General features: G+C 48.1%; 2 protein-coding genes across 2 annotated transcripts in view; both read right to left on the minus strand.

Annotated features, from left to right (window-relative positions):
- The window catches only part of brf1a (BRF1 RNA polymerase III transcription initiation factor subunit a), a 43496-nt gene extending 36211 nt beyond the window's left edge, over nucleotides 1-7285 (minus strand). The window contains exons 1-3 of the mRNA XM_063193532.1: nucleotides 7146-7285; nucleotides 1435-1599; nucleotides 737-800 (exon numbers count right to left, since the gene is read on the minus strand). Of these exons, the coding sequence (XP_063049602.1) occupies nucleotides 737-800; nucleotides 1435-1554 (184 nt within the window). The 5' untranslated portion in view covers nucleotides 1555-1599; nucleotides 7146-7285. The remainder of the gene's footprint in view (nucleotides 1-736; nucleotides 801-1434; nucleotides 1600-7145) is intronic.
- Nucleotides 7286-13606: 6321 nt separating this feature from the next.
- zfyve21 (zinc finger, FYVE domain containing 21) overlaps nucleotides 13607-15000 on the minus strand; it is a 34620-nt gene continuing 33226 nt past the window's right edge. Inside the window, exon 7 of the mRNA XM_063193531.1 lies at nucleotides 13607-15000. This exon is cut by the window's right edge and continues 927 nt beyond it. The gene's annotated coding sequence lies outside the window, so the exon portion shown is untranslated.

The raw sequence follows: 15000 nt of genomic DNA on the forward strand, positions 1-15000 counted from the left end.
ATCATTATCTTCACTATGATCATCACCTTCATCTTAATCACCACTATTGTAATCTTCATCACTATAATCATCTTCATAATCACTAACATCAACCTCATCATCATAACCGTCATCATCATCATCATCACTATAATCATCATCATCATCATCATCATCATCATCACTATTATAATCTTCATCACTATAATCATCTTCATAATCACTAACATCAACCTCATCTTCATCTTTAACCAAATCATCATCGACAACTCCCAACTGACCACACACACACTAGTTGTGTTTTAGGGGAGGCCTGCCCCCTGCTGGTCATCAGGCAGAAGTGCAACAACAATCTCAATACTGCTGACTGACTCAGCAAATACACACACACACACACAGGTCAAACAGACACTCACACACCCACATACCTACACACAAAGAGACACACACAGACAAACAAGCACACACACCAACACACTCACACCAACACGCACACACACACACACACACACACACACACACACACACACACAAACAAGCACACACACACACACACTCTCTCTCTCTCTCTCTCTCTCTCTCTCTCTCTCTCTCTCTCTCTCTCCTCTCTCTCTCTCTCTCTCTCTCTCCTCTCTCTCTCTCTCTCTCTCTCTCTCCTCTCTCTCTCTCTCTCTCTCTCTCTCTCTCTCTCTCTCTCTCTCTCTCTCTCTCTCTCTCTCTCTCTCTCTCTCTCTCTCTCTCTCTCTCTCTCTCTCACCGTCTGAGGAGACGAATGTTCCGACGGCTGACATCCCTCCCCCTCCGCTCTCTACGAAGGTCACCTGGAAATTACGAATATTTTTATTATTTTTTAGGCTTTTTATGCCTTTAGTTTATTATGACAGGACAGTTACAGAGGGACAGGAAATGACCGGGGAGAGACGGGGAAGGACCGGCCAATGACACGACAGGCCATCGTTAGGCCACGGAAGGGCCATCATTATAATTAGTATTATTATCAATGTTATTATTGTTATTCTTACAGGGACACTGGGCAGGAAATGGTCAAAAAAGGTATTGAAATTGGGCTGCCTATTGCCAAATTTGATCTTTACATGAAAGTTTACTAAGTAGTCTATTAAACAAATATTTTCTAGTATGGTCCAAGTACAGTCATTTTTGCAGCTAAAAATTGCTATTTTTGGAAATTCAAAATGGCGGATCATGGAGAAGATCCCCCTTTTCATATATGAAAAGTGCAATTTTTCCAGTCATAATGAAAACTTAGAATTTGATGCTGGTGGTAAGTATTCATGAAAAAGGTAACGTTAGTGAATGGGTAGCATGAATTCTGGAAATAAACAACTAAAAATCTCACACAGTGTCCCTTTAATATTAATATTACCATTTTCATTATTATCATCTATTATTATTGTGATTGCCATTGTCGTTGTTGTTGTTATTTATTTCCGTTACCTCGGAGACGATGATGTTGTCCTCCAGCACGGAGCCGCAGCCCATGCAGACGGCGTTGCCTCGTGATTGGTCCACATCGATATCCGTCCCCCCGCACGTCTTACACACACGCGGACTCATGATAACCCTGAAACACACACACACACGCTCTCACAGGAGAGCACGCTGCACACGTGCACACACACACACGCGCGCACACACACACGCGCACGCGCGCACGCGCACACACACACACACACACACACACACAAACACACACACAGGGCATAAATGTGTGGCCTGCCTGCAGCCAACTCGACTGAGATAGCGGTGCACATTCACTTGGATTAATATTTTAACACCATCATAGACATGGTACTGTATTGTGTTGTGACCTGCCACCTCGTCAACTACATTGATTCAGCGATGGGAGGCACAGTACGAGACCGCTGAGCTAAAGCACCTGGTCTGATAGCCCAAAGCTACCACACTGTATTGAGGCTTCGGGAGGGAGGTTTTACTGACGTTCCACGCCACACTCTGCTACTTGACCTCCCTTACTTCGCCAAGTAATAGTCCAGGGTAAGTTAAGCTTGAGGTCTTCGTCATGGGCAGACATGGGCAAGTGGTAAGAGCGTCAGATCTGTAGCCCAAAGGTTGCCGGTTTGATTCCCGATCCACCAGGTTGGAGGGAGATGTAATTACCCAGTGCTCTCCCCCATCCTCCTCCTCCATGACTGAGGTACGGTATGGTACGGTATGGTCCTGAGCATGTAACCGTCCCGCCGTACTGCTCCCTTGGGGTACCACTGTGGGCTCCCCCTTGCACGGATGAGGCATAAATACAGTTTCATTGTGTGCACTTGTGTGCTGTGGAGTGCTGTGTCGCAATGACAATGGGAGTTGGAGTTTCCCAAGTGGGCTTTCACTTCACTTCGGTAAAGCCCAACTGGGAAACTCCAACTCCCATTGTCATTGCGACACAGCACTCCACAGCACACAAGTAAACACCGCAAACAACAAAATTGTCTTAATGTCTCATCCATGCAAGGGAGCAGCCCTCAATGGCACCCCATGGGGAGCAGTGCGGCGGGACAGTACCATGCTCAGGGTACCTTAGTCATGTGGGAGGATGGGGGAGGAGAGCACTGGTTACATGTACTCCCTGGCGGGTCGGGACGAGAGTCGAAACGGCAACCTTTGGGCTACAAGTCTCATACCCTAACTGCTTACCCCTGACTGCCCATACATACTGACTGACTGACTGACTGACATATTGACTAATTGGTCAAAGTGCTGTCTTTTCTACCAACCAAACAGAAATGTCTTTCAACAGCATTTGGCAAGTTGGCTGGGGTTAAAGGACCAGTTCAGTCAATTTCAATATGCTGTTGTATTGCTCACGCTACCCTTGACTTGTCAGTACCCGGTGATGCCACATTTTTCGGATAAGCCCTTTCCGAGATATGAGCTATTTTAATGGGGGCAGCCTTTGTTTATATTTAAAAAAAAATTAACATAGGCCTACTCCAAATATTTTTCCAAAAGTTACCGCTGTTTGCTAGTGGTCTGCTGATGTTGTATAACCTTTCGGATGTTTTTGGGAATAAAAAAAATGTTTTGTTGAAATGTAAACAAAGCGCTGACCCCATTACAATGAACCAAAATCTCGGAAAAACTGTAGAAGGAAAAAAAAAACCCAGGTACTGACAAGTCCAGGGTAGTGTGAGCATTACATTACAACATTACAACTCTCCCCGCACACAGGACAGGTTGGAGACAGACAGACAGACACACATGAAGAGGACAGACAGACAGACAGGCATGAAGGGGACACAGACAGACAGACAGGCATGAAGAGGACAGACAGACAGACATGAAGGGGACATACAGACAGGTATGAAGGGGACAGACACAGACAGACAGACAGGCATGAAGAGGACAGACAGACAGACAGACAGACATGAAGAGGACAGACAGACACACAGGCATGAAGCAGTGTTTCCCATACATTTGGCCGCCATAGTTTATTTTGTTTTAAAACGATTTCCGTTTTTTAAAAACGATTTGAAAAACGATTTCCTTCGCATTTTCCTCCTGGAGTAAATACATCCTATAGACAAAAAACCATGAGTGCATGAAAGACAGAGGGATCAAAAGCCTAGTCTAGTTGTTGCAGTTAACTTGGGCTTGGGAGCAATAAAAAAGCCTTCAGAGAAGGGACAGTTGGGATGAGTTTACTGACACTCCCCAGGCTTTTTCATTATATAGACCCCTGCATGAGGGACGAATGAAAAGCGTGTTGCAAACAGAAATGATTCACTGTACTGCATTTTTTAATATAAATAACAATGTACTACTATGTCATGGGTAAAATCGTATGTAATTTCTCAAAATATAAATGGCTGAAATGTAGGCAGACAGGCATGAAGGGGACACAGACAGACAGACATGAAGGACACATAGACAGACAGGCAGACAGACATGAAGAGGACATAAAGACAGGCATGAAGAGGACATACAGACAGGCAAGAAGAGGACATACAGACAGACAGGCATGAAGGGTACACATACAGACAGGCATGAAGAGGACATACAGACAGGCATGAAGAGAACAGACAGACAGGCATGAAGAGGGGCAGACAGACACACAGACAGACATGAAGGGGACACAGACAGACAGACAGGCATGAAGGGGACACAGACACACACACACACCCAGGGGCGTAGCACCAAATTTGGGGCCCTAAGAACAAACTCTTCCATGGGCCCCCCTACACACACCCCAACCTACCCAACCCCCCCCCCCCCCCCCCCGCGCGCGCACCGACCTCCTGATATTGTCATCCTTCTTGTCTTCCTCAGAATACCCCTCTATGCTTTCCTCTCCTTCACTTGAATCATTCTCATCTTCAATCATATGACATAATAGACATAATAAAAAATATAAAATGTCTTAATCTTTCACATTACCAGTTATGAAAAGTAGGCTATCATATTCATAGGGATGACTTTTAATCACTTCATCACTATGGTGTGAGGGGGAGGAGAGAGACTGATAAATCTCTCTTCACAATGCTTCCAGCCTACTATTTCGTGCACTATGGACACACGAGACATTGATATGTTGAACTGAACTTTCTTCAATGTGCATCGCTGAACAGAAACACACTGGCGCTCGCGCGCACATTCGTTCACTTGCACTGCCCAGCCCGCACATCACGTTTGCCCGTATCAGTGTTTGGGAGAGCAAGGAAAAGAGAGCTTTGCCAGCTTTGCCTATAGGCTACTGGTAGAAGCTGACTTCGAAATGTCGCTTAAAACCTGCGGTAAAGTACCGTTAGAGTAAATAGAACAAAAGCATCGCTGTTTGGATTTGATGTCGCTCAACCTTTTAAAGTCAGGGCACCCCGAACCTAGTTAGGCTATAGCCTAGGCTATTTATTTCTTTGAAATCATTATTTATTAGGCTACTGCATAAAATTTCAGATTTAAATTGGCCAGTAACTATTTCACAGTAGCCTACCTTGTTGTAATTTTCATGAGCACTCAATGCAGATAGGCTACCTGCTCAGCAGTGTGCTTTGCAAACAGGCTCATCTCTTGCGCTTTGCGCAGATTAGAATGGCGTCAGCAACATTCAAAACGCAGACTGGTGCCCCGTCAAAATCTCGTCATTATTTTACCACACTTCAGCTATAACGGGCGTTGTCAGATGGTCAGAGACATGGCCAAGTAACCAGAGCTTTCCTATTGAGAGTGTTGAGACCGCAAAATAAAAGCAGAATGAAGATTCAAGACTGACAGCAGTTCGCACCGCCACCTTGACATTGGCAACTGATGAACATGACGTCGATTAATATCGTTACGAGGACAGAATCAATCTGCAAATTTGATAAGCAGGGCGGGCAGCATTGCATCCGTTTGAGAAACTGCTTTTCTTCAAGACTAGGATATTAGCTAAAATAGGCTCACCTTCTCTCAAGTTCACACCATTTGCACCTGCTGCGACAGGGGGCATCTTCACGTCCGTGACATTTTCTGAAATTGAGTGGGATTCATTTTACAAATAGCTTTGCTATCATTTGGATATTTGAACCAACATCGACCCATGTTGGTCTTTTGGGACACTTGTTATGAATATAGGCCTATCAAAGACAAATATGGGTTCTATCACAATGATAGCCAACAAAATTAGATTATTTTTTTCCTTTGACATCGGCCACACGGAATGGGAATGGGATAACCAGTTAGGTAGCCTATCCTCCTTTGTAGGCTGTAATTTTGACATTTGGGCTTACCTTTCTTGCAAGAAATCAGCTGCAGTTGCTTTCCTTCATTTTGTTTCCCCTGTCTCTCTTGCCTTTCTATTCTTTTTGTGAAAGCCTGGTGTTTTAGAAGTCTTTCATTGCTAACCGACTGCTGCGTTTAATGCCTAATAATGACGTGAGTGAGTGTTGATTCCGCATATTGTACAATCAAAAGTCCGCGAGAGGGCGGACTAAACCAATGCGTGATAATGGGGGTGTCTGATATAGAATATAGCCGATTTGCAGGCTAGTATATCCAATTCAACAGATGTATTTCCAGAGAACATTGGAATTACATAAATTACCAACATGTATTGACATTATTTTAAAAATATTTTTTTTTAAAAACCAAAGAAGAAAATTATTTTCCATTGGAGGGCCCCCGGTGGGCCCCCCAGGTGGTCTGGGCCCTAAGAATGAGTCAGGGTTTTCCCCCCCTGTTCCACGCCGCTGCACACACGCACACACACAGACAGGCTTGAAGGGGAGAAACAGACACACACACAGACAGACAGACATGAAGGGGAGAAACAGACACACACAGAGACAGACAGACATGAAGGGGACACAGACAGACAGACAGGCATGAAGGGGACAGACAGAGACAGATAGGTGTGTATGAGAGGGGCAGACAGATGGAGACAAGACAGACAAATAAGTAGGCAGACAGCCTTCAGAGAGACAGACATGGACACAGGTTGCAGACAGAGAGCCGGGTAAAGATGGGCATGGACACCCAGTGTTGCCTGCTGTTTGGGCCTGTTGGGGTGACCGACTACCGACTTCCCAAATGCACTGACACAGCAGCTCTGAGCTACCACGCGCTGCGGACCTCTGACGCACCACCGGGAGGCTTCTGTTGTGTCATCACGCACACATTCCGCTGGGGACCGACAAGGTGATATGCCCCTCTACTCTAACCGGCTGGCCAAACGTCGCCACACGCCCTGGCCTTGGCCGTGTGTGTGGATGCGGGGATATCTGTCTCACTCACCGGGCGAGCAATAGGGTTCTACACTCACGTGAGGATGAGGCGAGAGAAGTGACGAGCAGCTGGAGCGGTCTGCTACGTGGCACGAGGGGCTATGGATTCCATACAGAACCACAGCGCGACCCTACGGCGGAAAGACGAATGATACAATGTCTCCCTGAGCCGAGCAATAGAAAACACATCTGGTAGCGCCGGTGATGCCATATTGGGATAAAGAAATGTTAAGAACTACACAAGAACGCTGTTGAGATTTAAATATAACGGTGTAACAGGCGATCAGTCACCCAGGGTTGGATCTGGTAACTGGCACCGGTGTGTGGGACATGGGCGCGTCAGTTCACTGAAACTTTTGGCATGCTTCCCAATTTCACATTGAATTAACACACAACACATATAACCCCAATTCAGCACTACGAACGAACAGCCCGTACCTGCTGGACTTGACGAAATGCCTTCAACAGGCAACGTGGGACCGTGGAGAGGGGACACGCACGAGGACCAAGACAGCAGCTCCTGGTCGCCTGCTGCTGCACATGCGCTCTTTATTTCACCCCAAATATTATTTTTCACACCAAAGAGAGACGCCTTTAGCTCACTGTTCTCCTGGCTGTGGCACGAGAGTTAGTTTAAGCGCATGACAAGTCGTTCAATGTCTGCGAGCGTAGCAACGGCAACAACACGCCCGAAATCACCGGCTGCAGCTCGAGCACATGTTCAGTTCAGCTGGGAGAATGGACTGAACCATCTCAGCCGAGAGGAGGGGGGAGTTTTAAAACTTTTCACGTGTCAACAAAATATCTCATATTTCTTCGGAGAGGATGGTCTCAGATGACTCGGCTGCTGTCGGAGATTGTGGTGCGTTTAACGTTGTTTCGCGTTAATTTCCTTTCTATAAAATCACTCCAATGGATGAGCGAGGACTCCAAGACACTCTCCGCCTTGGTATGGCCCTCACGGTGACAGGCAGCGTGTGAGTGAGTGCGAGCGTGCGTGCGTGCGTCTGGAGGGAGAGGAGAGAGAATGAGAGAGGGAAAGGGAGTGGGGGGGAGACCTTTGGCTACCTGGCTGACTGCGGAGATGATTATGAGGGCTGCTTCATCGCACTTGCATCAGCTTTTGCCCCCGAGTGAGCTCTAGGCCTCAACCAGAACCAGCTAAACTCACCCAACCAGGCAGGCAGAGGCAGCACACAGCTGTAGGTCTCCAGTCACTTACCGTACTCAGGACACACACACACACACACACACACACACACACACACACACACACACACACACACACACACACACACACACACACACACACACCTGCATGGATTAGTGCGAAGGAGGCCCTGTCTACCTATGTTCTCAAATTGTGTTAAAATTGCACTTTTCAAACTTCCCCAGGGATTGGTTGAATGACATTTATTGATTTTTGTTTGTATTTAGTCTCATCATTAAAGAGTTATAAGAGACTAAAACTATTTGGGGTTTTTTTCTCCCCCAAAAGATGAATAAATGAAAAGTGTGTGTGTGTGTGTGTGTGTGTGTGTGTGTGTCGTGATGTGTGTGTGTGGTGGTGGTTGTGGGTGTGTGTGTGGGGGGGTGTGGGATGTGGGTGGGTGAGGGAGAGTGGTGTAGACTGGGACATGTAGTGTTTCTTCTCGGCCACTAACTCCAGACCAGTGGGCTGATAGCTGTCATAATGGTGCTATGCGGGTTGCACTTTAGGTGGAGCAGGGTGAAGTGAAGGGGCAGAGTAGGTTAGGGGGGTATTAGTTACGCACGGTTAAACATAGTACCGATGTGAGGACTCCACTTTTATGTGGGAGTGCCAGACCTAATCCGGTGACGCACATGCCTGGTGGGGTAAGACTAAGCTGTGGATGGCGCGCAAAAAGAAGAGAGAGAGCGCGGTGCCACACGAATCCGCCGACGAGGTAGAGGAGCGAAGAGGAAGAGAGGGAGGGAAAAGAGAAGACGTAGCAGCGGGAGACCCGACGACGCCGAGGACGGAGAAAAAGAGAAGAAGAAGAGCGGAAAGGAGAAAGCAGAAGACGAGAGGAAGAGGAGAAACAGACGCAGCCAGAGGAGAAGCACGAAGAAGAAGAGAGGAGAGAAAAAGCAGCTGAAGCGCGGCGGGGAGAGGAGAAACGCAGAAGGAAGCGTGAGGAGAGAAAGACGGAGAGAGGAGAAAAAAAGGAAGATAGAGGAGGAGCGGGGAAGCAGACGAGGGAGAGCAAAAGCAGAGCGAGAGCGAGGAGAGCGAAACGACGAGCGCAGAGGGAGAGAACCCTACGTCGCAGAAGAGCGGAGAGAATAGAAGAAGAAGAGAAAAAGAGGGAAGAATGGAAGAGGCGATGGAGAAGGCCGAAGAAAGCTGGAGGAGAGAAAAAGAAGAAGTAAGAGAGGAGAGGCGGAGTAAGACGCAAGTATCGAGGAGCGAAAAAAGGCAGAAGAAGTGAGGAGAGAAACGAGAAGAAGAGGAGAGAAAAGAGAGGACGAAGAGGCGCGGGGAGCGAACCCGAAGACGCAAGATGAGACGGAGCGGAAAAACCGACAGCCGACGAGGCGCAAAAGAGAAGGCGGGAGAAAGACGATCGAGTCGAGGAGAGCCCAAGAAGAAGAGAGGAGAGCAAAAGAAGAGGACGTCGGAAGAAGATAGGACCACGAAGGCGAGGCGACCGCTCCACATTCAGGAGGAAGAGGAGCGTTCCCGCGACTCCGCCGAAGACGAGTAGAGGCGCCCCGCAGCCTCTCTTCTCTACGCGACCCGCAGCTACTCTATTTCTCCCCCCACTCCTCCCTACTCTTCTTTATCTTTCTCCTTCCGCCGGAGGAGAGGAGCACCCGCAGCCGTGGCGAGGACGAGACAAAGACGAGCGGACGGGCAGAAGAAGAAGCAGGGAGAGAACAAGCGAAGAGAGGATAGCAACAAGACGAAGACTGAGAGGCGGCGGCGAAGACGCATTCCTAATCTCTAGACCCCATCCTTCCTCTCTTCTCTCCCCCTCCCTCTCTTCTCTCCCCCTCCTCTCTCCTCTTCCCCCCCTCTCTTTCTCCCCCTCCTCCTCTTCTCTCTCCTCTTCTCCTCTTATCCTCTCCCCCCCTTCGCTTTCGCCTCCTCCTCCTCTCTTTCTCCCTCCTCCTCCTCTCNTCTCTCCCTTCTCCCCTCTCTCCTATTCTTCTCTTCCTCCTCCTCCTCTTCTCTCCCCTCCTCCTCTTCTCTTCTCTCCCCCTCCTCCTCCTCTCTTCTCTCCCCCTCCTCCTCCTCTCTTCTCTCCCCCTCCTCCTCTCTTCTCCTCCTCCTCCTCCTCCCTCCTTTGCACACATACATGCCAGATTAACACACAGGCTACATATTATATGGCTGCAGCCTAGGGCCCCCACCACAGGCTACATGGCTGCAGCCTAGGGCCCCCACAGGCTAGATATGAGATATGGCTGCAGCAACCCACTTTGCCACAGGGTGAAAATAAGAAAATCGGAAAAATGTGACAAGATGCGTTATTGAAAACCTGATCTGCCATGTCATGTATTTTAGTAATACTTCTCATCCATGCTTGGATTATGAAGCTGTCGATGATATTCTGTTACAAAATTTGCCTTCAGTGGGGGCCTCGAGCAACCAATAGCATCGCACTAGTAGGCCTACATGAACCGCAACGAATCACATCATGACATGTGTATTGAATCGTGAACCCTTTGCCAATACCCAAATATACCCCCCCAGTAGACGCCCACATACAGCTGGTCAAGTACGGGTCAAAGACGTCCAACATGTCCTTCAGTGCAACGGATACTTAGAGTAGAGTAGAGTAGAGTACTTTTATTAATCCCGAAGGAAATTAAGGTGTCTGTCAGCTTACATAAATACACAAATACAAAACATACACAAGACATTATACACATAATTGAACATTACAGGAAAAATATATCTTGAGTACTACCGCCACACATTATCTCACATACACACATGTTCTCTCTCTCTCTCACACACACACACTCACACACACATTGTCCCACCCACCCACACACACACACACACACAAACCCACCCACAACCCCCCTCCCACACCCACACCCACACCGACACCCACCCACACACACACACACATCCCTGCACAGACACAAGGTCCTGGTAGGGTGTCATGTTGCATACATTCACACTCACAGAAAAACAAAATAACCATGTTAAGTACACATGCAAGAGCCAAAGAAGTTCTAATTATTGTCCATGCAAAAGCTGAGTAGTTCACGGCAGCTATTCCAGGGGGTGAGGTAGCTGAGGTGGGGTGTAATGGGTTATTGTCCTGTATTGGGCAACCCTTAAAGTGTCCAAGGTAGTGCAGGCGCTTGCTCCGGGGGGTGGGGGGTGGATGGGTAGGGGTGGGATGAAGTGTAACTGTTCAGTAGAGAAAAGAATCGGGAAGGGGGGGGGGGTGTGGCTGCAGGTTGAGTGTTCCAGTGTGGGGCGCTAGTTTATGCAGTCCAGTCACCAATGACAATCTCTTTAATTGTCTCTTTCTGTGTGGTGTTGAAGAGCTGGATGGCCCTGGGGACAAAAGACTTCCGTAGTCTGTCTGTCCGGCAGGGGAAGGCCCGGAGTCTGTAGCTGAACAGGCTCCTCTGGTTGGCCAGAAACGGTTGCAGGGGGTGTCTGTCATTTTCAAGTATTGAGTCCAATCTGCTAAGTGTCCTTTTTTCGGCTGTGGTTGTGAGATCCTCCAGTTCCATACCCACCACAGACCTAGCTTTCCTCACCAGCCTGTCAAGGCGTCCAGCGTCCCTCTTCCTAACGCTACCTCCCCAACAGGCAATAGCGTAGGTGAGGACACTTGCCATGACAGACTGATAGAACATCAGCAGGAGCCTGTTGCAGACATTGAAGGATCTAAGCTTCCGTAGGAAGTAGAGCCTGCTCTGCCCTTTCTTGTAAAGAGCATCTGAATTGGCAGCCCAGTCCAGTTTGTTGTCCAGGTGTACTCCTAGGTACTTGTAGGTGTTGACTGTCTCCACTGTCTCTCCCTCGATAGAGACAGGCAACAGTGGTGGGGTGGTCCTCCTGAAGTCAACCACCATCTCCTTTGTTTTGGTGGCATTCAGCTGCAGCTGGTTGTCCCGGCACCAACTGACAAAGTTCTCCACCAGTTCCCTGTACTCTCCTTCCTGTCCATCCTTGATGCATGCCACAATAGCAGTGTCATCAGAGAACTTCTGCATGTGACAGGTCTCTGTGTTGTAGCTGAAGTCAGAGGTGTACAGGGTGAACAACACGGGGGAGAGCACCGTCCCTTGTGGCGCACCCGTGTTACTGACTACAGTCTGGGATGTATGGTCACCAAGCCTGACGAACTGGGGCCTCCCAGTGAGGTAGTCAGTTATCCATGTCACCAGTCCTGTTTCCATTCCCATTCGCAGCAGTTTGTCCTTCAGCATGAGTGGCTGGATGGTGTTGAATGCACTCGAGAAATCAAAGAATATTATTATCACAGCCCTGTCTCTCTTATCCAGGTGAGAATGCACACTGAGTAGCAGATACAGGATAGCATCCTCGACTCCCACACTCTCCTGATAGGCAAACTGCAGGGGATCTAGAGCATGTTGGACCTGGGGCTTCAGTAGGTTGATCAGCAGCACACGTTCAAAAGTCTTCATTATGTGAGAGGTGAGGGCAACTTATGCTTACTGTAAATGCAAAAAAGAGGGGTTTTTTTCAGACATTATTTTTTTGCCTTGGCTTTCATGCATTCACTTTTCAAAAAATTGTTTTGAAATGTCATGTTTTTCCACAGTTACAGAAAGCAAAAGCATCTGTTAGCACTGAAGGACAGTGTCATGTTGGACATCATTGACCCGTAAAGCAGTGGTTCCCAACCTTTTTCTTCAGGGACCCATATTTTGACTGTTGTAAGCTGGTGACCCACCCATGCGAGCGCCCACACAAGAGGGAGTCACATGATACTCTGTTTCCAGCGAAAACTCCTTAGTTATCATTTTATTCCACAATTTGTCTTAAGTCAAATATAGGATAAATGTTTAATGTATCACATTTTGTTGCTTCTATGCATATATTAGTTTAAACGCTTTGTCACATATTCAACATGGGCTATATATGGTATTAAAATTAAACCCCTTAAACTCAAGAGGGCTTTGCGACCCACTGTGGATCTTTGGCGACCCATAGGTTGGGCCCCGAAACCACTGGGGTAAACACACTGACACAGTGTTGGTAAAGTATACACACAGACGTAGTGTTGTTGATTAAAGGTTTTTATTAGAAGCCTGTTACACTCGTTATAGTGTCATTGGAATAGGAAGACCTGAGCAGGGAGAAGGCCAGCAGACACACACACAGCAGAGGTGGTGGGGTGTGTGTGTGTGTGTGTGGGCGAGTGAGAATGAGTGTGCGTGTGTGTGGAGAGTGTGAGAATGTGTGTGCGTGTGTGTCGAGTGTGTGTGTGTGTGTCGAGTGTGTGAGAATGTGTGTGTGTGTGTGAGTGTGAGTGTGAGTGTGATTGTATGTTTGTGTGAGTGTGTGTGTGTGTGTGTTTGTGTGAGTGTGTGAGAATGTGTGTGTGTTTGTGTGGAGTGTGTGTGTGTGTGTGTGTGTGTGTGTGTGTGTGGAGTGTGTGTGTGAGAATGTGTGTGTGTGCGCGTGCTAGTGTGTGTGTGTGTGAGGTCCTGCGGGAGTACCGCAGTGACCAGTGAAGACAAGAGGAGCTAAATACTGAAGGTGGCACGTGTGTGTGTGTGTGTGTGTGTGTGTGTGTACGTGTGTGTGTGTGTGTGTGTGTGTGTACGTGTGTGTGTGTGTGAGTGTGTGTGTGTGTGGAGTGTGTGTGTGTGTGTGTGTGTGTGTGTGTTTGTGTGTGTGTACGTGTGTGTGTGTGTGTGTGTACGTGTGTGTATGTGTGTACGTGTGTGTGTGTGTGACAGCAAGGCCTCCTGGGTAATCACACTGGGCAACGTAATGGCAACCACGCGGTCGTCATAGAAACAGACATCAGCATCATCATAGGCACGCGCACGCATGCACACACACACACACGCATACTCTTCAGGGCTGTAGGACTGAGTTTGAGAAACAGTGGTGGTGGTGGTGGTGGGGGGGAGTTGTGAGTTTAGGAGGGTGCACGTAGCCCTTCAAATCAGCATGTTTAGCTGGACACACACACACACGCACACACACACGTCAGGTTAACAGGCATGGGTTTAACACATGTGGCAACTGTGTCTTTGTAAGGTCCTTCAGTGGGAATAACGCACACACACAAATACACACACACACACACACAAATACAAAATACAACAAGGGCAAGAAAGATACAAGGGCTTTTGGTGATATATCACACACACACACACACACACACACACACACACACACACACACACACACACACACACACACACACACCCCAACACCAATGGGCTTTGCCACAGTACAGTATTGTGTGTATGGGAGGTCAACACCTTGTACTGGACTCCAGCTCCTTTTTGGTACTACCTGCTTTGAACAGCAGGGGGGGCACTCCCACACACCTGAGAACAGCAGCAGCGCAGAGTCAGGAGTTCCAACAGAGGGCTTTGGGTGCGTTCCAATATGCAACCTTGCGTCCTCCACAGGGTGTTTGTGGCCTCGCCCCGCCTCCGTGGAGAAAACAATAGAGTTTCCCAGCTGTCAGCCAAGCCACAAACAACTTTCGAGGGACTGTTTTTCATTCACCACCAAATTCTCACATGAGGAAATGATTTTACAATTGAGCTTCTGCGAGATATTGAAATAAAATGCTGTGGTCAGTGATGTCACCACGACACATTACTTCCTGGTACGTGGCCACGAGCACAAGTGGAGGACGCAAGGTCGCATATTGGAACGCACCCTCTGCCTAACGCTAGGGACACATGCAGGCCAAACGAGCGAAGAGGCGAAACCAGCGAGACGAAGATCAGTGTTCCATTCTGACAGCTCAACCGTCATCAGGTTTGTCGCGGCGAATCAAATGGAATGAAACAGTTATGATGTTGATTCGATTGGCCGCCACCATAGATGTCATTTCTGAAATTCGCTCCTCATTTGCATAATATTAAACCTGGTCGAATAGTTTCGCTCCTGTTCGCTTGCCACCGCCTCCCTCATAGGAATGAATGGCGAAGTTCGCTTGGCCAAATTCGTATGCATGCGTCACTGGCATAAGTGTGTGTGTGTGCGCGCGTGTGTGCGTGTGTGTGTGCGCGCGCGCGCGTGTGTGTGTGTGCGTGTGTGTGTATGTGCTTGAGTGCACTAGTTGCTGAGGTGAGTAGA

This window comes from Engraulis encrasicolus, unplaced genomic scaffold (assembly GCF_034702125.1).
Source record: "Engraulis encrasicolus isolate BLACKSEA-1 unplaced genomic scaffold, IST_EnEncr_1.0 scaffold_43_np1212, whole genome shotgun sequence".
NCBI classification, from domain to species: Eukaryota; Metazoa; Chordata; class Actinopteri; order Clupeiformes; family Engraulidae; genus Engraulis; species Engraulis encrasicolus.